Here is a 23,295-nt window from a genome sequence, read left to right as displayed (position 1 = left end):
CAAAAATAACCAAACTAAGATACACAAAAAAGAGAAGAGAAAAAGAGGAAAAAGTAAAAAACGGGATGAGGGAAGGGGAAAAATTATAAAATTACCCATCCGCCTAATTTATCCTGGGTTTAATCTGCTGTTTTTCCAGTTTGTAATGGGCTGCCATATCCTTTTGCCAAGCAGCTTGGCTCTCCTTCCCTTCCTATCATAGATTGCCTTTTCCAGATTATAGATAGACAGAAGTCTTGAGATCCACACTTGAAACGGGGGGGTAGCATTGTCCAACCAGGCACTTGCTATGCATATACGATACACTGCCATTGAGACAAACACAAATTCTAATGGAGAATTGTCTGGCATATCCCCCACTCCTAGTATAATTAGTTCGTCTGTAAGTTTTATCTTAACCTTGAGTGATTTCTCGAAAAACTCTTCAATAGCCTTTTTCAGGGTATACAGTTGGGGGCATTGTGAGAACATATGTACAATATCTGCTTGGTTTGAGTTGCAACGGGGGCATGTTATTCCAGTTATTCCCCCCACTGGGCGATTCTAGCTGGAGTATGGTATAGTGAGAACACAGTCTTAAAATGTTGTGATTGCAGATTGGCCGAGCATAGTACTGTTCTGCCCAGATCCAGTGAAAGCTGAAAACTTTCTATCTCTGACCCCAATTTCCCAGTCCATTTTTGTTCAAATTTCCCCCTTTCATCAGTTTTAATATCTATCAATTCTGCGTAAAGCTTCCGTATTGTACATTTGTCTGTTAATTCAATATAATCCATAATTCTGCATTGACCCAGCCCCGCCGTACCACCCTGCTTCTGCATTAAGAAGCTTCTGATTTGAAGGTATTGATAAAAACTATGGTGTTCTAATCCGAATTTTGCTTGGAGCATCCCAAACTGTAGCATATTCCCCTGTCCATCTAGTAGATTTCCTATTTTTACTATGCCCTTGTTATGCCAGTCCCTCATGGTAGCATCCCCGAAAATGTCTTTTGGTAGTGAGCCGTTTGTGTATAGTCGCGTATAATTATTGTATCTTCCCAGACCAAATTTTTTTGAGACCCCCTTCCAAACCCTGTAGGCCGCTTTTAGAGTTTTGAACCGTGTGTGCTTAAAATAGCTAAAGTCGATTGTATTTAGGAACCCATTTAATGCCCCTTCTCCCATTAGTGTAGTATAGACATTAGCGTATCCTGGATCACCTTCCGGTGTATAGGCTGCGCCTCCGCCACCTAGCAGCCCCTGACAGTACTGTAGTGCAGCAGCCCAGTAATAGAGCCTAAAGTCTGGTGCCCCCCACCCACCTTTTTCCCTAGATACTGATAGATGTCTGTAGGCTCTCCTTGTTTTTCCTTTGGCCCAGATAAATTTGTTCAGAATTGTTTCTAGTTTGTTAAACCACATGCTATCAAAAAACAATGGAATTGATCTGAACAGGTACAGCAGTTTAGGGAACGTTATCATCTTAATTACGTTGATCCGTCCCATCAAGGTCAGATGGAGATTATTCAATCTTTCCGTATTAGCTTTTATTTTTGACAATAACGGAGTCATATTGATTCCTACTAACTTTTCTAGGTCGGCTGTAATCTTGACACCTAAGTACATAGCTTCCCGGACTACTCTTATATCCTGATGACTTACCCGTTTATTTTGTATGATTTGCGTCTTTCCCTTATTCAGCGAATAGCCTGAGACTATCCCAAATGCAGCCGCCTCCTGTTCTATTTCTATAATAGCTAACTTAGGTTCAGGGGTAACCACCGCCACATCGTCCGCGTATGCAAGTGTTTTGTGTTCCACCCCATTTAGTTTCATCGGGGATATATTGATATTTCCTTCTAGTTTGCGCAGGAGGGGATCAATATACAGCGCGAATAATAGCGGCGAGGACGGGCAACCCTGTCGTGTGCCTCGTCTTATGAGTATTGCGTCGGTATACCCTCTATTTATTCTCACCTTAGCCCTTGGTTCAAGATATAGTGCTTGAATAGCCTTAATGTAGCCTGCTCCTATGCCAAACCATCCCAGAACCCTCCACAGATAGCTCCAAGAGACCCTGTCGAAGGCCTTCTCTGCATCCAGAAATATAGCCGCGACAGGGTCCCCAGTGGCCTCCGCTGCATCCAGTATAGTAACCATCTGCCTTGTGTGTTGAGTGGTCCCCCTCCCGGGGATAAATCCGTGTTGTGTTGTACCCACTAAGCCCTCAATTACCTTACTTAGCCTGTATGAGAGTGCCTTGGAATAAATTTTTGCGTCAGCATTCATTAGGGTTATTGGTCTATATGACCCAGGATCTAAATGTGATTTGCCTTTTTTCAGAATTACAATAATGTTCGCCCCGGCCCAAGACTGTGGAATACTTTCCCCCTTCTGTGCATGCCTTAATGTTTCCAACATATCGCTCCCCAGGGTATCCCAAAAAATCCTATAAAATTCTGCCGGGATTTGGTCTGGCCCTGCTGCCTTTCCCGAGGGGAGATTGAATACTGCATTCTGCACTTCCTCCAATGTCAATGATAACTCCAATGTCTCCTTATCCACCTCAGCCAGTTCCCTGTGTACGATTCCTGCTAAGTAATTTTCTATCTCCGCATCAACATTCCCAAGATCTTGATCATATAGATCGGTATAAAATTCCCTGAATACTTCTCTTACTTCCTCTACCTTAGTCACGGTTTTCCCCCCTTTATCCTTAATTTCCTTTATCTCGCCTGCTGCTATATTTTGTCTGGTGCGCACTGCTAGCATGTGTCCAACCCTTTCATTAAACTCGTAGCATTTTTCTTTTTTCATTAAGTAATTGCTCGCCGCTTTGTTTGCCAGACTCTCGCTAGCCTCTGCTTTTTTTAATTCTATTTCCAACAAAATCTCGTCTAAGGGTTCTTGGGTAATGGCCGCTTGTATAAGCCGTTGTTCTAACTCCATTAAATCATGCAATCTGCCAGTTAGCTCAAGTTTTTCCTTTTTACATCTGTTGAAAGTATATGCCATTGTTTCCCCTCTTATCCCAGCTTTACATGTGTCCCAGACCACCCCCGTGGCAGCTGTACCTCTATTTACTTCCCAAAATTCTTTAATCCATGTCTTCATTCTTTTTACATATTCTTCCTCCCTGAGTAGCCCTCTTTCAAACGTCCAATTGTACTCCTTACATACTGTGCTGATACTTTGAGGGATAGATAATATCAGAGGGTTGTGGTCTGAGAAGACCCGAGGAAGCCTTTCGATTTTTGTACCCGATAATAGGGAGCTAGATACCAGGAAGTAATCCAATCTGGCCACTACCCTGTGAGGGGCGGAATAAAAGGTGCTACCTGTGCCAGCGGGATTATTGACTGACCATACATCCACCAGTGCATTGTGGCACATTAGATTACCAATAGCCCGTCGTGTCCTCTTTTTCCGATCACCCTGCATCCCCCCGCCCGACATACCCAACCCTGATAGCCCATTGACATTGAAATCCCCACAAAATATCACCGGTTCCGCCCACAGTGCCAGCTCAATGTCCAGAAAGTCAAATAACTCAGGTTCATCCTCATTGGAGCCATATACTGAAACAAATGTGTATCGGCCCCCAGCTGTCTCCCCTTCTACTATAACCCATCTCCCCTCCTCGTCCTCCTTTTTCCTCCCTACCTGTACAATCCCTTTCTTAGCAAGAATCGCCACTCCTTTTGTTTTAAAATCTTGTTGCGTGCATGCTAATACCTCATACCCAAGTTGATCCATAAGGTATTTATCCTTACCCCTCACATGTGTCTCCTGGAGGCATATAACGTCCAGCTTCAGCAGTCTAAGCATAGCCGCTACCTTCTGTCTTTTCCCACCATCGTTTAGCCCACAAATATTAATAGTTGCAAGTCTTAGCGCCATCCTGTCTTGCTCCTTGAACTACCAGAGACCCTCCTCTTAAGGTATGCTACCACTTTTCCATTTCTTTGTATCTTCCTATTCCGTGCTGTGTTTATCCTAGCTATTTCACCGCCCCTCCACCCCCCCCCTCCGCCCCCCAGTCACCCCCTCCCCTTGCCTACCCCCCCCATTCTACAGGCAAATAGGTCAAGCGTGACCTATGTGTGGCTACTTACTGCTGTAGTGCCGCCTCCTTCTTCTGCCCAAACTACCCAAAGTGCAGACATATTCAATACTTCTTGGGTATTGCACTATGCCTTTTATGCTGGTTCAGTATCCCTGCTCTTCCTAGCCCTTTCACATTCCTTTATTTCTGCCAGATATTCCCCTGCCTTTATTTCCGAAAAAAACATTCTGACACGGCCCCCTGTAATGACTTTTAGCTTCGCTGGAAACATCAGATATGCCTCAGAGCCCTGGCGTTGGAATGCAGTAATTAGTTGCCTAAGCTTCCACCTCCTTTCAACGGTCGCGTGGCAGAAATCAGGCCTGGCAAAGAATGTGCTCCCTTCGAATTACTTTTTTTTTTATCTGGTCTGGCGGTATCCATAACTTCTTGCCTAGCCAGGAAATTTCCAAAAAAGACTAACATTGCCCTTGGTAGAGCTTCCTGATTAGTGCCTCTTGTTTTTTTCCGCAACAGAGGAAATCTATGTGCCCTCTGGACCTCTAATTCCCATTGCCACTGTGCCTCTGGGTATACACCTTTCAGTAGATTAACCACAAACCCTCTAGGATCTTTCCCTTCCACTCCCTCTGCAAGGCCAAGAAGTCGCAGGTTATTGCGCCGCTGGCGGTTCTCAAAATCCTCTAGTTTCCATTGTAAGTCCTCGACCACCTTCCCTTGCTCCGTTCTGTAAGACTGCCAGTCTGTAACTTCATCCTCCAATCTGCCTGTTCTTTCCTCCACCTGGACCACTCTCTCTTCCACCTCTTCATGTTTTTTATTCATTTTCCTGATGCTTGCTTGTATTTTTTTAGTGTCCCGCCTTGCTCTCCTGCTTTCCATCCTCGCCTCCGCGTGCATTTGTTTTAACATATTAAACATACCGTCTAAGGTTGCTCGAGGTGGTGATTCGGTAATGTCTTGACAGGTACTCGCTGCAAAGTTATCAACTCCACCTTCCTCGTGGTACATCTTAGTAGTATTACCATAGTCCCAGAGCAATTTCCTGTTTGTACTTGAAGCAGATCTATCTATGTCTCTATCGCGTTTTATCATAGTTCTTCTTTTTTTCCTTTGTGTCTCTTTATTTCCGAAGTTACCAGTATGTGATTTTCCTGACTCCGTCTCGAATGAGGAATCTGATATTCCGTCCTCATCCTCAGTGCCCAGTAGGGAAGAGTCCGTAGCAGATCCTTCGGTCACAGAATAGAATTTCTCTCCTTCAGGGGAGCGCACTCTCCTTCCTCTATCTGTTTTAGATCCCTTCAAGGCACATCCCTACAGGCTCCTCATGCTTCCCCAGGTGGTAGGTTCCATTACTGAGTTCCCGCCCCCCGGGGTTGGAGCAAGGTTCACCTGCATTAATGCCTCCAACATCTGGGCATTATTAAAATGTACTGCATCTCCAAACTCTGCCCCTGGCTGTCCTAGCGTCTCCCCGCTCACCTGATCCTCTCCGGGCTCTGTGTCAATGCGTGTGTCAGCATCGATTTCCTCAGCGTGCAGAGCGCTGCCTGCGCGCCCGGCGTCTCTGTCTCCCAGCGCGGTCTCCGCATGAGGCGTGCACGTTAGGTGTCCCTGCTGCCTAGCAACCGCCGCCGCAGCAGCCGCAGCCGCCGCTGTGCTCTCACCCTCGCGGTCATCGAACGCTGCTGCCTCGGTGCTTGTTCCTCCATCTGCCTCGTCTGGAGCCTCGGAGATCGTGATCACAGGCTGGAGTTTCCCCGCAAAAGCCTCTGAGACGGTGGGTTGCCTCAGGTCCTTAGTTAGTGTGACAGTCTGTTGTCTTACAGCTCCGCCAGTAGCTTGAGAGTCCAATGGGATTCTTGATGAGTCCCAGAATGGCTTCCGCGCCAATCATAGTACGGAGTCTGCCCTGATAACAGTTACAGAACATCTAAGGGCCTCCCTGGAAACGGGTGCAACCTCTATCCTGGTTCTGCTGGATTTGAGTGCGGCCTTTGACACGGTCTCCCACAAGATACTTCTGGAGCGACTGTGGGAGATCGGAGTCAGGGAAACGGCCCTGGATTGGTTTGCGTCATTTCTATCTGCCGCTCCTTCCAGGTGCATGCCCCGCCGTACTCATCCAGCAGGCTCCCTCTTGAATGTGGGGCGCCCCAGGGGTCTGCGCTCAGCCCTACATTGTTCAATGTGTACGTCCGCCCCCTGGCCGTGATGGCTCGGGAACGTAAGATCCAGTTAACATCATATGCAGACGACACACAACTTATTTTCAACTTTGCTAATAACAATGTAGGGGACCAAACTAAATTCCAAGAAGACATTCTGGCGATTTCAAGGTGGCTATCTAACAACTATCTGCAGTTAAATGCCTCTAAAACAGAGGTACTCCTGATTGGCAATGGCACGCAGACTTGGGATGAGCACTGGTGGCCTCCTGCGCTGGGACCAGCACCTATACCCAAGGAGTCAGTAAAAAATCTGGGGGTGTTACTTGATAATTCACTCAACTTAGAGTCTCATGCCAAAAAAGTGTCAGGCACCTGCTACGGTCGTCTCCGCTCTCTTAAACCCATATTGGTTTTTTTTGAGCCTCCTATTCGCCAGATCATAGTCCAGGCATCAGTTCTATCTCACCTGGACTATTGTAATGCCCTCATGCTAGGCTCCAACATGACTACAATAAACAGGCTGCAAAGAGCACAGAACACTGCTGCCAGCGTTCTATTTGCCCTTCCCAAAACCTGCCACACGTCCCCCATCCTCAAACGATTACATTGGCTCCCAATACAACAGCGCATTCAATTTAAAACCCTCTGCCTTACCCACAAAATCCTCTATAAAGCTGGCCCCCAAATTCTGCAGGAACTGTGCTCTTTATATACTCCTACGCGTGCACTTCGCTCAGTGGACCTTTCTCTAGCTTGTACAGTCAGGATTCGGAGGAGTAGAGCCGGTGGCCGCTCCTTCAGGTATTTGGCCCCTAAGCACTGGAATTCTATTCCTTCTAAAGCTCGGGCCACTTCAAACCACCTGCAATTCCGAAAACGTATAAAAACTTGGCTGTTTGCATCCATCTAGCACTTCCTCTGCTGCACTAGCCTCTGGCATGTCCGTAAGCGCTGGGACGCCCCGTCGCTGGGGTAGCCATGCGCTATACAAGATAACATAACATAACATTTAATGTCACAATTGACTATTTTCTATCCAATCGGGAGACAGTAGTAGAGCCAGTAGGCAGATGGTGAGCCAACATCTCTGTTTGTTATTTTAAGGACTGTGTGACTTGTATGCCCAATGGAAAATTTGAGATGTCATCAGTGATGTCACTGAGCATGTCACAAGTGATGTAATATGTGACGTCATCAGCAGTGCATTGCATGGGCACAAGTTAAAGTTAGGTCTACTGACTATTTCTATGGTTTTGTACGAGTGAAATCTCCAACTAACTATAACGTCCCTGAAACCTATGTTTTTTTCAGTGTGGGGTCCAACTAGTACATCCAGTAAGTGCCACAGTGGAGCTTGCCTCTGATTGGCTGCCAACACTTGTAACCAGGAAATGTTGACAGCCATCTTGTCACTTGGTATGAGAAGAAAGAAAAACGATTAAAAAAGAAGAAAAGGTGGCAGGGTAAAAGCACCCTGACCGCATAGGCCTGATCAGAGGGCCCTACAGGGCCAAAAGAGCATTTTTTGGGGGGGCTGGATTTTCACACCCAGCGTGACTCCGGCAGAAAATATTTTAAAAAATGAAGCGCGGGAGCCTCATGTATGTGGTGCTCCAGAAGGTGGCAGACCAAAGGGTCCATTAAGGGAACCATTGACTCCCATGCGTGCCACAGGATTAGGATATAAGAGCATGACCAAGGAGATGAGCACGGTAGGGATTCCCAGTGTGATCAGAGCTTCTTTCAAGAAGGGCCACTCCAAGGGGTCAAACGTCTTTTCGGCATCCGTTAGGGTAACTAAAGCAGGTGTTTGGCAGGAGATTCTGTTGACCACTGCAAAGAGATGTGGGTGACATGTTGTTTGAAAGCTTTATAGAAAGCTCTCGTAAGGCCATCAAGGCCAGGGCCATTGGACCTGTCTAAAGAGTCGATCACCTGGGTGACCTCCTCGCAAAAAATCCTCTTGCTAAAAAATTGTCATTGGCCATCAGTGGGCCAGACCTATGGCGATTTCCACCAAGTATGATGGGATCTCTGGTGCATTGTCAGGCATGCAGGATGTATAAAGGAGTTCATAATAGAATTGGGACTCTGCCAGAACATCTTCGCCAGCAAAAACAGAGGACTCAGAGACGTGCGCAATTCATCGACATAACTACCTAGGCGATTAGGGTGGATTATCCACACAAGAGTGCGGTCGGGTTCGCCCCCTCACCATAGCACGGAGCCCTAGTGTGTTTCCCTAGATATGCGATTTCCCTATCAGCCAGATCGCGAAATTCAGTCAACAATACTAAACGTCAATGGAGTTGGAGGTTTAAAAGCATTGCGATTGGGAGAGGATATATCATAGGATACTCAGATGCTTGGATATGCACACCCCACGGATATATGCTTTAAAGGCCTTCCAGAGGGTTGCCTGTTTGGAGACCATGCCCGAGTTCATTGCGAAGTAGTGGACGATGGAATGAAGGAGTTCGCTACAGAACACAGGATCATGTAGAGCCTAGTGATGGATACTCAAGGTGCGCACTGACCTACATCCATAGGGGACCTGTAGGGTTAAGAGAACAGGGCTATGATCTGATAGAGTTTGCGGTAGAAGTTTTACCTTTTGTAGTCCAGAGTGAAACATTAGCAGACAAGAACCAATAATTCAGCCATGTCAAAATATCATGTGGGGCAGAGTAAAAGATATAACCAGGTGTGGATGGCTGTTAAGCACATCAGCTATCCTGTAGAGCAGTGGTTCCCAAACTTTTGACAGCGGAGGACCCCCATTGAGTCACCACTGGAAGCCGGGGACCCCCAAGCAATTTGTAGGATTTAATTTTCAAACATTATAACAGTAATTTGAAAGAAATGAACACACGTGTGCACACAAAACAAATACTCAAATTACTAAGGATTTTAGGGGCATTTTTACAAGCCTCTATCACCATGGGAACGTACATTTTTGTGATGTTCCCGTGGCAATAGGGGCTTCGCCTTATTTACACGGCAGCTTTAAGTCACTTAATGTGGCTTAGCGCTGCCTTGTAAATAAACCCCCCTTTCACACAATGCTTAGCATGAAAGGGGTGGGCAGTGGGAGTTGCAGTGGGTGTTCCACCCCAACACCTATTGATTTTGACGCTGCACTCTATTAACAAGGGCAGCGTAAGTAGGAGGCAGCATGAAGATTAAGACCATGGAAAACCAGGTCTTAACTTGGCGAAACGAGGAGAAATAGGTTATTTCTCCTCGATTTTGCTTTTTCCCATGGAAAAAACAAAAGACCCTTTTGGCACATAAACAATCTTTTAAAAAAAATACATTTTGTAACTTCCATGTGTGCTGCATTAGGCAGCACACATAGAAGTGAAAAAACAGCATTTCAAAATTGTTCATGTGCAGGAAGTGGGAACTTCCTGCACATAAACAATCTTCCCCTGCACGCAGAACCCTTGCACTATGGTGCAAGGGTGCCTGCATTGGCACAACACTGCTAAGTGTAGCGCCAGTGCAGGGGGAAACGCAGGGCTGCACCATATTCTTGTAAATATGGTGCAGCCCTGCGTTTCTGTAGTGGCGGAGCATGTCGTTACGCCAAGGAGGCTAACGACATGCTCCGCCAATTCTATTGTAAATATCCCCTTAGTATTTTATTTTGAAAGAAATTGCAAAAAACATTTTAATGGGAAGGTTGGTGCTGCATCTCCAAGACTAACTTTTGAATGGTTGCTTTTATTTCGCAGTACGAGGCTCATGCTCCTGCCAGGCCAGACTGGAAACCCAAAGCAGCCCTGGCAAATGTTCTCAGGCGCGTCCCCATACGGTGCACACCAAGTGCAGTGAGTGAGCCTGACCACTACAAAGGGGGCTCTGAGAGGCTCGCCCCCTCCAAAAAAATGTAGGAAACAATGGTGCAGTGTACAAAACATTTATCATTATACAATGAATTGTATTAGCTTTTAAAAAATAGTAAATGATGACCTAACTATGCACCAGGATACGACAATTTTTGTTGGGGTTCTTCAATGATTCCCTTATTATCACCCTCCAACAGGGCCAACATAGCCCCTCCGTCAAATGTATTTAATTTGTTTTATAGCATCTCGCATACCATTGTAGGATGTCAAAGCACTTTACTTCACACACATATAGAGACAATGAATTTACGTGAAAATCAGTGTTTAGAAAATGTTACATAAGGCAAAGGGGATTACAAGGTGTAGTATTCACATGTCATTCTTACTTGTAGGCATTTTTAAAGAGTGCTTGGTCTGGTGAAGCACAAACTCAGGATTCAGAATATAACACAGTGGTTAGCATTGACTTTAACAATAAAAATGTATTTCCACCCAAATAAACATTTTTAGCAGCATCTGGATAATTATAGACAGGGAAAAAACATACGTTATTAACTTGAACCATGCAGTTTGCAAGTAGCTCTTTGAATTGCACAGTAACAAAAGAATCCCGGTGACAAAAGCAGTAACCCACTGACCTACACACATAAAATACTGTTTTTTAAAATGTGTGGTACACATTCTTTGCAGTAGGCATATTAACCCTCTGTGCTACATTAGATAAGTCCAAGCTGCCACTTGACAAAACTCTCAACTCGCTCCAGCAGATACATTAATCACTGGCATTTTCATGACACTTTTATTGTTGCTTGAAAACTGCTAATTTTACCAGGAACGTTGCAGTGCTTTTCAAACTGCTGCCTGGGGACCCCCTGGGAATGTGCAACGGACCCCTGGGGGTCCGCGGACCACAGTTTGGGAAACACTGCTGTAGAGCATAAGCCTCTGCAATATAAGGTGGAGTACTTCCCATGATTGGGGATAACCACTCAGCTGGGTACTAGAGTCAATGCTAGAGTATGTACCATGTTGAAATCCCCACCCAGAAGAGCAAAGTTGGCATCTGCATGTCCCATATGGGCATAAAACTCCTGAAAGAATTGTGGATACTCAGTGTTCGGGGTGTATATGTTGACTAATAGAACTCGTTTGTCAGTGAGGCTGCCTTATCTAACCCAGGGTGGTGTGGAGTGCAAAAAAACGATGTATTTAGGCCCAGATCCTTGTACTGGGGTGAATGTATGACATTGTTCTACATTCTGTCCATCAACTGTGTTTTTTGCAATTTTCACCCCGAGTGGGCTGGGTATGCTCAGACGTGAGTCCCAGGCTCTCCACACCACTGGAGTCAAGCTATCCAGGCTGATGAAGGCTGATAGCCAGAAACCGGTCCTTGGATGCTTGATTCCGGTCTGGGAAAGACATGGCTTGGTAGTTCGGACTGGACTGTTCCCATGAGGCACAGGGTCAGAGCTGATTTGCATATAGCCAGTGTCTAACCCAGGGTGGTGTGGAGTGCAAAAAAACGATGGATTTAGGCCCAGATCCTTGTACTGGGGTGAATGTATGACATTGTTCTACATTCTGTCCATCAACTGTGTTTTTTGCAATTTTTTAGGATTAAATAGCATCCATTTGGGTCCGAGTGACATTTATGGAGGGAATAGGGGCTACTTTTATGCATGAGGGGGCAGAATCCACAGGAATAGGAGCCATGACAGGAGAAATAGCGGGGGGGCCCCAAGTAGTCGCATATGATTGGGCGCCATTGGGTAGGAGACGTGTTTCCTGAAGGAAGGCGATGTCGCGACAGATATGAGAGGACTTGTTTGCCTTTACGTGGATTATTGATGCCACATATCTTTCATGTAAGGGAAGTAATGTCTATCACCTCTCCAGGCCCTTTCTGAGATGGCATTGAGTAAACAGGTGTGAAAAGAACAGCGCCATGTCATAAGCTGGCATATAGTGTACCTGTTGTGCAAAGGGTAACAAACAAATACAAAACTGAAGAGAAAGCAGACAGGGCCCACACCTATCCCCCCCCCCCCACCCCCACTATATAGGAAAACATCCAATAAAGCCCAGAAAAGGAGAAACAAAGAACTAAACAATCCCAATGAGGCTACTGCAGTGTTCTCCATGGGGGAGAGTTGACGTGTTTGCTTGGTGTGGCCCGTTCCTAGAGGAATAGCTGAAACAGAAAGGAAGAATCAACCACATATAAACAGCATTTGTATGGAAAAAGTAATAAGAAGGCAATGATGAGCAAAGCATACTGTCTGGGGCAGTCCACAGGTGTTATGCAGAAGTAGTCCCTATTTGAGGGAGAATCCAAATACTGCAGGCCATATCAGCTCTAAGGTTACTAAGGAGCAGGAGTCGGTGATCCAGTACTTTGTAGCGTGTTCTGTCTAGAAGAGGAGGACTTGAAAGCAAAGTGTTTGCAAAAGTTGTTTGCCTCTGCTGGGTTGTCAAAGGTGCGAGGCTTCCCATTGACCTCAACTCATAGACAGGCAGGGTAGAGCATATCATATTTAAAGCCCAACTTGCGGAGAGAGTTCTTAACATCGCTGAATTTCCACCAGTTTCAAAACCTTCAAGGTGGGGAGTCATACCATGGGTAAGGTCCCAGATTTCTCTTACCTGCTGGTGCTATTTGATGCTAATATGAGTTTTAAACCCCTAGTTGAGGGTAAGACTTGTGATTTGGTCAAGACCACGGGGACTGTAGCTAGCGTTGCACAGAGGTTGGGCTCATGGTGACTAGACCCTCTAGTTAAGTATTTTAAGTCCAAGTGCATCTTCAAGGAGCTATATGACAGTGATGTATGGGGTTACATGACGGTCGATAAAATTGAACTCACAGAAAATAAATGTTAAGGTTTATTCTGCTGGCTTTTTTTGTTCGTCAGGAACTTTGTTTTAGATACATTGGTGACCTTGTTGCTCTCAGACCCTTGCTGTGCTGTATCAATATATAGACTGGGGAGGGATGCCAAATAAATAGACTGATTTTGTCTGATTGTCTGACCCTTGACAACATGCATCAAATCCCTTGGATTGCTTATATGAAGGCAGCTTATACCAGCATGGGTTGGGTGAACATATACTGCAATTATTAGTCCCCGTACCCCCTGGAACTCAAAAGAGGGAGAGACTTGTTTCTCAAAAGTCCCTTATTACAACATGAACACATAGAGCTTGTGAAACCCATTGTATAGGGGCATTTATTTTTTAAAACTGTTCAGGGTATGGAGCTTTCCTTTCACTCCTATCTAATGAAAGGGATAGATTTCTGTTGGTACGATTCAAGGTTAATGTTAGACCTGTCAGGCCTAGGGTGGTCTTCCCTATTTTTTTTCGCCTTGGCATCATTTTTCCCACCTACTTTTTGTTGGCCTTAGGTCTCTGGGCACCTTCCCATTGTTTCCCAATGTTAAGGTGCAGGTGATCTCTTCCCCTAAGATGGCTGCCACTGACCCCTGCTACTGCAGCGTGGTCTTTTTAGGCGCACTCTAGTAGCCAGGAGCTGGCTGGAACCCTTAAACAATGTAGCAATGCCAGCCTTCCAGCCTGCCCATAGCTAGAATGAGGGAAGCTCCTGGAACCTTCTAGAACTGGGGAGGTGACACCAACTGCCACTGCCAACTGTCGCTATATAAGGAAAGGGAGGGAAACTTTCCAGTCAGAGCAGAGTAGAGAGTTGGGGCATCACTGACCTGGGGGACCCACGCAGGAGATTTAGCACTGGGAGTGACAGGGCTTAGGTGCTGCCTTCCAAGTAGAGTGAGGAACCCTGAACTAGCCCACTGATCTGGCCCGGCGGGAGGGGAACCCAGGGACCACCTGAAGTGACCTGCTGTCAAGCCTTCAACTCAACCCCCTCCCTCAAGAAACCAAGGAACTACAAACAAAGGGCGTCAGAACCAACACCCGCCAAGAAGAAGCTTTCCCGCGCTAATCAGGAATCTTGGGGGATCAACCAGGTACTGATCTGCCTGCCAAGCGCTCTCCCCTCTCTGCGCCAACCCCCCCCTGACTGAACTGCGAGCCTAAACCTGAAGTGACTTGGGCCACCTGAGAAGCGCTCTCCCCCCCCCCAGCGCTAGAACGCTGACCTGCCTGATAGCTGCAACGGCTATTTTGCCTGCATTATCTATCCAGCGCTCATCAACTCTGCCCCCACCTGGAAGCGCTTAAGGCCAGAGCCCCTGTCTGTCACGAAGCGCTGTGAAGCCAGAGCCCCTTTATGTCACTAAGCGCTGTGAGGCCAGAGCCCTTTCTGTCACGAAGCGCTAGGGTTGAGACTGCCCCCTCAGCGCTGGAAAGACTGAGCGCGCTGCGGAACTCACCGTCGCAGCCTGGCTCTCCCTGGGCCGGTGCTGCCTTCATCACCCCCTCGGCGGCCCCCGGGACCAGGAGAGGGCCGCCGCCACATTCCACAAAGCTGCTCCGGGCCCGAAGCTGTTGCCTCCCCTGTCACATGGTGAGGGGATGCCTGCCGCGTCACCAGCCGCGCCCCCTCCACCACTTCCTGCTGTCGAGCGTGAGGCCTACACGCCCCCGCAGGCTGCTCTGAAACCGGCAGCTGCTTCCGCGCCTCCTCCCTGTCTCCTATGATTGGTCCTGGGCCCAGTGAGACTCGGTAGGCCTGGGACCCGGGGCAGATTCCGCAGCATCGCTCGACGAGAGCGAGAAATCCCCTCCTGCTTGCTGCACCCGCGGGGCCTTGTGAAGCCCGGCTGCACCTCGCGACTGCCCCCCACAGTGCCAGACCACCGGAGAGCTCCCGAAGGAGCCCGAGCCCTCCTACACCAGTTGACCCACCGCAAGGGCCCCGGAGGGCTGAAGATAGAAGGTAACCCCCAGGGGAGGAGGGCGGAAGGCCGGAGAAGGCCCCGACTTCGCCCCTCCCCCGGGGAACATCGTGGTTGGGCCCTGTTGGACTTAGATGACTCTGGGTGGGGGAGAAGTTCCTGCAAGACTGCCAGGCCTCTGAACTGGGCCGAGACATTGGTTAACCCCTGCCTGGGGTCCAGACGAATGCCAGCTGGTGTAGGCCCTGATGCTAGGGTAATGGTTGTATAAGGAAGTGCTTTTGCTGATTACAGGGGTATCTGTGCCTTAATGAATGCCCAGTTCTCTCGCCTAATGAGCTGATGGCCAATCTTCACTGTGATGTCCATTAATACCGAATGAAATGTTTTACTCCTACTTAATGGACGGGTTACTCTTGTCCAAGGCAAAGTTTCCTGGATGCTTTTAGTCACTAAATGAGATGGTTGCTTACATGAAGAAATGGTTATTGATGCTTGATGCAATGTTATTTGAATGTCTTTATAAAGATTTCCTTGCAGGTGCTGATTAGGAGCAAGGTTGTTGCCAAGCCCACGGTTATCTAATATTTAATATTTATTCATTTAAGTATTTATTGCCGAGTGATGAGACACATGTGCTTTTAAGGGAAACTAATAAGGTATTGCTACTGTGAATTTTTGATTGCCCTGATTCTAATCTTATACAAAAGCTTATTAATTTGAATCAAACATAACTGTTGTGGTCTATGTCCTTGTGTGCACTTATTGTCTCAGTGGATGCGTGTGCTGTGTAGTCACTTAACACCTGAGCTTTCGGGTGCCAACCTGCTCGTGCCAGGCTACCCCCGGGGAACTGGTGACCCTAGTTCCTACAGTTAACGTTCTACATCATCTTTTGACCACATCTAGTGGTCAGTCTCTTTCAGGCACTTAGGGCCCTGTGGATGCAACAATATGTCTCCACAGGCTACCCTACATTTTGTTTTGCAAATATTTGAGCCTGTCTAGGAAGCAGTTCCTTTTCCCGTTACTAAAAGTTCTGAACTTCTCACAAGGATACCTGGCACTTATGTATCTGCAGCGTCTGATGATCAAGCATTATCTTTTTGCTGTTTCATGCTTTCTGCATGCTGCTTTGAGATCAAGACAATCTAGACCTGATTAACCTTGATGTGATGCATGAGATTATATAATGTATTGTTACTGTTGACACATTCGTATTTCTTTAAAAAATGTTAAGCCCACTAGTTTTTACTATTTTATAAACATGTCATTTTATGTTCTTGTACGGTTGTGATATAGCCGAATAAATATTTGTATGCTGACAATATGTATATATAGATGTATGCCATGTTACCTACTGGCGGACGCCAGTAGGTAGTTATAGTTTGGACAATTGGACCATGTTTCCATAGGAAAAGGGTTTTGTAACTTGTTTATATCTTTGGCGTAGTTTGACGAATCTTCACTATAAGTGGGTGTGTGAGTGGCTTTATTGATGAGTAAGTGGTTGTGTGAGTACTTGTATGGGTCTGTGAGTGATTGTGTGGGTGTGTGAGTGGGTGCATGAGAGGTTGTATAGGAGTGTGAGAGGGTGTGTGAGTAGTTCTGTGGATAATGTCATTAGTGATGTCCTCAGTGATGTCACTGACCATGTCATGAGTGATGTAATATGTGAGGTAATAAACAGTGCATTGCGGGCCCGTAAGTTATAGTTAGATCAGATTTTGTATAAGTGGAATCTGAGCCTAACTATAACGTTCCTGTACCCTTTGTTTTTATAGTGAATAATAGATCTATCTATAGACTATCCACTCTCCATATTCACTTGAGCAACAAAAAATGCCCAGAGACACTGCACGGCTTAAAATCTGAAGAGACAACCATTGCAAGAAGGACTGAGAGTATAGGGATCCTTTGTTTGTTTATTTACATATATTTTTAAATCACCTACTAGCAGTTGCCATTAGGTAGGAGGACCCAAAACAACTTTTCCTCATGTAATTTCCCATAGGAATTTTGAACGTAACTATAGCCCGAACTCTGAATGGAATTACACCAAATTTGACAGAAAGCATGCTCTCATAATTTGGTTTAAATCTGTTCAGTAGTTTTTAAGTAAAACAAATATATATGTATATATAGAGACGCAGTGGTTCTGCAGATCCGACAGTTCTCATAGTGAGATCTGATTGGCTGCCAACACTTCTACTAGAAAGTAGTGGTAGACATCTTGGGACTCAGGACTTGGCCTGACTCACAAAAAAAACAGGAAAAAATTGCAATTGGGCGGGGTAGGAATACTCTGACCCCCTAGGACTGGTTGCGGGGGGCCCCAGGTAACCGTGTCTGGGCAAAAATGTTTAGATTTAAAATTTTCTCTGATTTTCCAGAGGATCTGTGGCCAAATAAAAAAAAAATAAACAAGTACAGTCTCCTGTGCTTGTTTTCTTTAGGTCTCATGTTTTTTTTTTTACAGAGTTTTATATAGCGCGAACTTGACCCGAATCGGGTATCAAAGCGTTTACATAGCACCAGTTGTATTACTTGAGGGCACATCAATTTTTGTATATGCATATAGGTCAGGGGAGTACGTGGCCCACTTCCCAAGGATGAGCCAACCCTGATGTCCCCATTTCCCGGGGCCCAGCTTTATAAAATATTGAGAGGGCAGCACATAGGCCCCTTATCGTTTTCAGCCTCGGACTCCATCTTCTGGGGTACAGATAAAGGTAAGAAGGGTGAGGGGGCACGCAGACCCCCTCCCCGGGCTGATTCAAGCCCTAGGGACCCCATTCCCAATGGCCCGGCACTGTTACTACTGGGGAGTAACTATACCTTGTGCCCTCAGGCAACTATAACTCGCAAGGTCACCATGCACCTCACATTTTACTTCACTTGTGACATCTTTTCTGATATTATTGATAATATCAGTGCAACATTTGCTGTCAAATTGTTGATGAGATAACAGTTCATGGCGGGGTTGAGTTATAATTACCTTAGGCACAAGTTATAGTTACTTGAGATGGGAGGGGACTTCAATTGCCACTTTGAACCCCTGGAGGGTCTAATGGAGGGTCCCTTCACAGCCGAGGATGATCACTGGGGAGTTCCACCCTCCTCCTCACCTCACCCCAAAGCTTGGTCTCCGTTGGCAATACAACTTACTTCCCTCACTCTGAACTTTGCACTGAGGGCGTGCAATGGGCGCACTCCTTCCGATACTCCATCAGTGTGTACATTCAACAGAAAGGGTCATGAGTCAAGGCTGGATTACATATTCATTGATATCTCCTTGTGGTCTAAAGTTCAAGACTTTAAAGTGGAACCGAGAACAGACAGTGATCACAATTCCCTCTTGTTGGAGATTCAGCACCCAGCCCCTGTAGCAGGGCCGACAACTACTGACGCCGGAGTTGACCAGGGGGATATACTCCTCACTACAAGTAGGCGTCGGGTGAAATGGGGGAAGTTGGTTAATAATGAAAACGCTATTAACAAGTTATATGGCATAGCACTCCCCATGTTCCAGGAGGTGGATGCTCTCGTCGACCAACCAAGACCCTCTGATTATAATGAGAGACTTTCTGGCATCCATCAGGCTTTGGTCAGGGATCTTGCAGATGTTTTCAACCCGGTGGTGCCCTCAAGAAGGAAAGTCACTCGTACTGCGACTTTGTACACCTCTACTTGCAGGAAAACTAATTCTGACCTACTTTCTGCCATCAAAGAAGGTAGTGACAAGGAGAGGGTTGTAACCCTTAGGAGGGAGTATAAGTTAGCATTAGCCAGCGCAAGGGCAGAGTGGGACTGGAACCACTGGCACGAACTGATTGAAGCCCTGAAATCCAAAGATTCTAGAAAATTCTGGGCCCTGGTTAACAACGGAACAGGGGAGCTTACATCCGCAGTGGAACCCAACATTGCCCCCCTATCTGGGAGGCTCACTTCGGAGCATTATACCAAGAAACCACCTTATGGCCCGAAGGGATGGCGGCGGAGTTCCCCTGCCCTCCAGATATGGCCCTGGAATTTTCCTTAGGTGAGGTGAAGACAGCACTGGAGCGCCTGGCGCTGGGGAAGGCACCGGGGCTGGACAAGCTACCCGGTGATCTGTTTAGACACCATCCTGACATCTGGGGCCCGTACCTTCTTATTCTTTTTAATGCTATATTAGGAGGTATGGCGATCCCTCCCTCCTGGTTAGGGGCTGAAATAGTGCCGATTCACAAGAAAGGGTCCCCTCTGAATCCGGCAAACTACAGGCCAATTAGCCTTATAGATGTCCCCCAAAAGCTTTTTGCGCGTCTTATTTTGAACCATCTATTAGACTGGGTAGAGGATAATGACATCATGAGTCCCTTGCAGGCTGGCTTCAGGAAGAACACGTCGACCATGGACCAGATCTTCCGCCTCGTTCTCCTCTACTGGAAGACGGTGAGCATCGAGGGGGGAAGATTGTACATGGTCTTCGTGGATCTGAGGTCAGCCTTTGACCTAGTCCCGCGCAGGAAACTGTGGGAGGTGCTGGAAAAGCTAGGAGTTCCCCCCCAGCTACTTAACATCTTAGCCAGGCTGCATGAGAACAACTATGCGCAGGTTAGGTGTGGGAGAGATGGCAATTTGTCATCCAGGTTCCCCGTCCGTCGAGGGGTGAGGCAGGGTTGTGTCCTGGCTCCAACCCTGTTTTGCTTATTCATCAATAATGTCATCTCCCACCTGGAAAATGTCAAGAACAACGACGCCCCATGTTTGGCAGGAAGGAGGGTACCGGCAATTATGTTTGCCGATGATACCCTCCTCCTTTCCAAATCTCCCATGGGGATCCAGAGGATCCTGGATGGATTTGGTCTTTTCTGTCGTCAGCACGGGTTGGAGGTGAACACAGAGAAGACCAAGTTTATGATCTTTAATCCACCTATTAAAACCAGGCCTAATCCCACCCTGGGGATTGTTAGCCTCGAGAGGGTGTCTACCTTCATATACCTGGGGGTAACATTGCAGGAAAACTTATCTTGGGACCGCCAGATAGTACGATCTAGGGTTAAACTGTCCCAACTGTCGGGTGCAATTTTGAAGGTGGCCAATACTTCTTCCTTCAAGCCCATAAGTCCGGCCCTTGAAACTTATAGGTCCCAGGCCAAGGCAGCGGCCATCTATGGCAGCGAACTGTGGGGGCATAAAGCGGTGAAGGACCTATCAACAGTTGAAAACCGTTTTTTAAGGCGCCTATTGGCTCTCCCACGTGCCACGCCACTTCTGCCCCTGAGAATGGACTTGGGACTCCCCCCTATTGCAGAGGAGCTTGTGTCTAAGCCAGCGAAGTTCTGGCACAGGCTCTGGTCTACGAACGAACTTCATCACTATAGGGAGGATCTTACCCACGTCATGAGCTTCAACTGCAGTGGCAAAATCCCCTGGCTTGCCTCTGTGAAAAACGAACTGATTGCCATGAATCTCCGCGACCTCTGGGAGGACCCTGCGCGAGGCTGCCAAGCAATCTCGCGCAAAGCCCTGTCAAAATTTTTTAAAGATAGGTCCCTTGCACACTTGATGGACGCTCAAAACAGCGGCACCCTTACCTCGCGATTTTTAGAATCCAAAAATTCATATGTTTTTGAACCTTTTATGGATTTTATCTTCCCTATCCTGGCGAGGAAATTGTTTGTCCAATGGAGGCTTGGCACACTCCCTATTAACTCGTATACATGCAAGTGGACCAACGCGGACGACAAAACCTGTCCCTGCTGCAACAGCCACTTGGAAGATGATCTTCACATTTTGTTTGTGTGCCCCGTTTACCAAAGGCCTAGGAAACATTGGATAGCGCCATTATGCAAGAACCTAGGGTTCAGAGAGTATGCACAGGCATACAGGATTCTGAAAACCAGTACCCTGGGCCATATTGTGTTCGCTGTTTCCAAATTTCTTATGGCTATATGGTTGATTAGAAAGAAAAAAACCGCTGAAGCCTCTTGAACTTTCTAGTGTTTTTACTATTTCCCCGCTGGGCGAGTGGATTTTTATAATATGTATTTAAAAAAAAAAAAAATGTATTCTATTGTATGTGTTGTTTTGTATTGCATCTTTTATGGTCTATATGGCCGAAATAAAGAATTTTTGGATTGGATTGGTTACTTGAGATAACTCTAGCTATAACTGCTGAATTTCTATGGTTTCTATGGTTTTGAGTGTGGAAAATCTGAACCTAACTGTAACCTCCCTATAACCTTTAGTTTTTAATGAATATATATACCCAATCTACCTTTACCTGAAGCTCTCCCATTTAGTAATAACTATTACCTGTTTTCCAGCCACTCACTCCCATCCCTCCCACGGGTAGTACAAAATTATAGTTGTATGTGTAGGGCAAAGATCTTGTAGTAAAGATAAGAGAGGTGGAGGCAGAGGTCTTCAGACAAAGGTTTTGAGATAATCATTTTGCAGTATGTTTGTGAATAAGTTCCTGATTGACTCTGTTAATCACATGTATGAAATTTACTTTTTCTTCCAGTTAACACTCCAGCAGGAACTAACCATTGTACATTGTATGTATACTACCATCACTCAAAGGGAGGTGACAATGAGCAACATGTTGGTGACTGCTGACACTCTGGATAGCATCTTGACGGACTCGGTAAGCAACAGGTTCTCACCGACAGATGGTGATCGCTCATTCAGTCTTGGAAAACCTCAGAACCTTCAGGGCAAAGCAGAATTACTTCTGATCATTCAGCCAGAATTTTTGTATTCCAGATAGTTCCATCATGGTCTGCAGCAGCTATGGAAACTAGCAGTGATGCGATTGAATGGTTAACAGGGCAGATGGCTCTCTCAAAGTATCTGAAAAATGTTGCACAGGATGATTAACTTGTTGCCACAATGGATGTGAGTAGAGAGCCTGGCAGAAGTAGTGCATGGGAGACGCAATGGGGCACAAAAAACCCAAGATATTACTGACATGAAAAAGTCTAATCAGTTACCCAAAGGAAATAGAAGGGATTTTGTTGGATTGGGGATATCATGGGAGTTACAAGAAATATAGCAGCTCTTATAACGAGAACACTGTCTTAGTTTTACAGTGGGTGGGAATGTAGAAATCAACAGAACTATATATCAGAATATTACATATAGAATATCATTTGACAGAGGCAAGATGGCGGCCGCCAGCTCAGTCATGTGAGATGGTAGCCCTGTCCTCCTACACCCGTGAAGATGATGTGCTGTGGATAGTGAGAGGACAAGAGGGTGAAAGTGGGTCTGAGCACTTACCGAGGTGTGCGAAGCTCAGTCCTGGTACTATTGGCATGTTCAGGTTATCTCAGCAAAATCCGACTTGGATACATTGTCGCCGCAAGGGGTCGAGCAGCAGCAACTGTTGCAGGCAAAACTACTGGAGAGTCGAGAACAGGATATTGCAGAACACCGATAATGCCACCTAAAGGAGCTAGTGGGAAAGCCCAGGCCCTGGCTGATGGTGCTACCGCTGCTGCTACAGTGGCAGCCATTGGAACTGTCTCCGGAACGGTAGGAAAAACCGTGGAGCCGCTGAGCCGTAAGAAGGCCTCTAATCTCAATGGTAAAACAAATAAAGGCCAGAGCTGTGCCCGTGGTAAGTCTACGGGCATGGTCAGTCCCGCAAAATGCACTATCCCGCAAATGTTCTCACAAGGTAAAGGTGGGAAGAGTGGGAAAACAGGGATCCAGGGTGTTCCGAATCCCCAAACAGACAAGCTCCTAGGAACATTGGGTGTTGAAGCTGTTGTTGGTTCCCCCGGTCATCATGAAGGAGAGTTCAGGTGCTCAGCAGATTTCTCTGTATGACGCTGTTGCCGTGGACAATTTAATATCTGGCAGCAATATGGATCTGGCTAACGGCGCTGGTAAAAAGGATGGGCACAATCCTGCAGGAGTGAACAACAGTGGGGTGAACCTCTGGAACTGGGTTGCCAAGATACTGAACCAGTTGTACCACAGAAGCTTTGTAATGATAATAACATTGTGGTTAGAAGCAAAAATGGCTCGGTTGGCTTGGCTGGGGCTCTTAATGGGACAGAGTCACACAGTCTAGATTCACTAACGAAGGAGGCGGAGTTGGTGGATCTTGTGGATAAGTTCTTGTCATTATCAGAACATTCGGATATATCCAGTGAGGAGATGATGAGAAATGGGAAAACGCATATGGCTCAACATTGGGATGAACTGAGTGAGCATAGTACTACACCCCCTGAGGATACGGAAAGGGATTCATCGGAGGGGAGCCCCCAGACAATGCGGAAGAAAAGGGCTTTGACAGAGGAGTCTTGCTACTTTGCCAATTCCTCTTTACCGGTGCAAAAGTCAATGGTTAGAACCCCGGATAAATCTGACCCCTCTGTGCTGCGTAGAACACTAGAGCCATCA

At 46.5% G+C, this 23,295-nt stretch overlaps 1 protein-coding gene across 3 annotated transcripts in view; it reads left to right on the top strand.

Moving 5' to 3' along the window:
- The window catches only part of LOC144768594 (maestro heat-like repeat-containing protein family member 1), a 149,150-nt gene that overhangs the window by 30,410 nt on the left and 95,445 nt on the right, over positions 1-23,295 (top strand). For all 3 annotated transcript variants that reach the window (XM_078652388.1, XM_078652389.1, XM_078652390.1), the window contains exon 4: positions 21,407-21,529. In XM_078652388.1, coding sequence (XP_078508514.1) covers positions 21,407-21,529 — 123 coding nt within the window. The remainder of the gene's footprint in view (positions 1-21,406; positions 21,530-23,295) is intronic.

This window comes from Lissotriton helveticus, chromosome 7 (genome assembly GCF_964261635.1).
Source record: "Lissotriton helveticus chromosome 7, aLisHel1.1, whole genome shotgun sequence".
Taxonomy (NCBI): domain Eukaryota; kingdom Metazoa; phylum Chordata; class Amphibia; order Caudata; family Salamandridae; genus Lissotriton; species Lissotriton helveticus.
The sequence above is the reverse complement of the archived record's forward strand: the minus strand, read 5'-3'. Positions and strand labels throughout refer to the sequence as shown.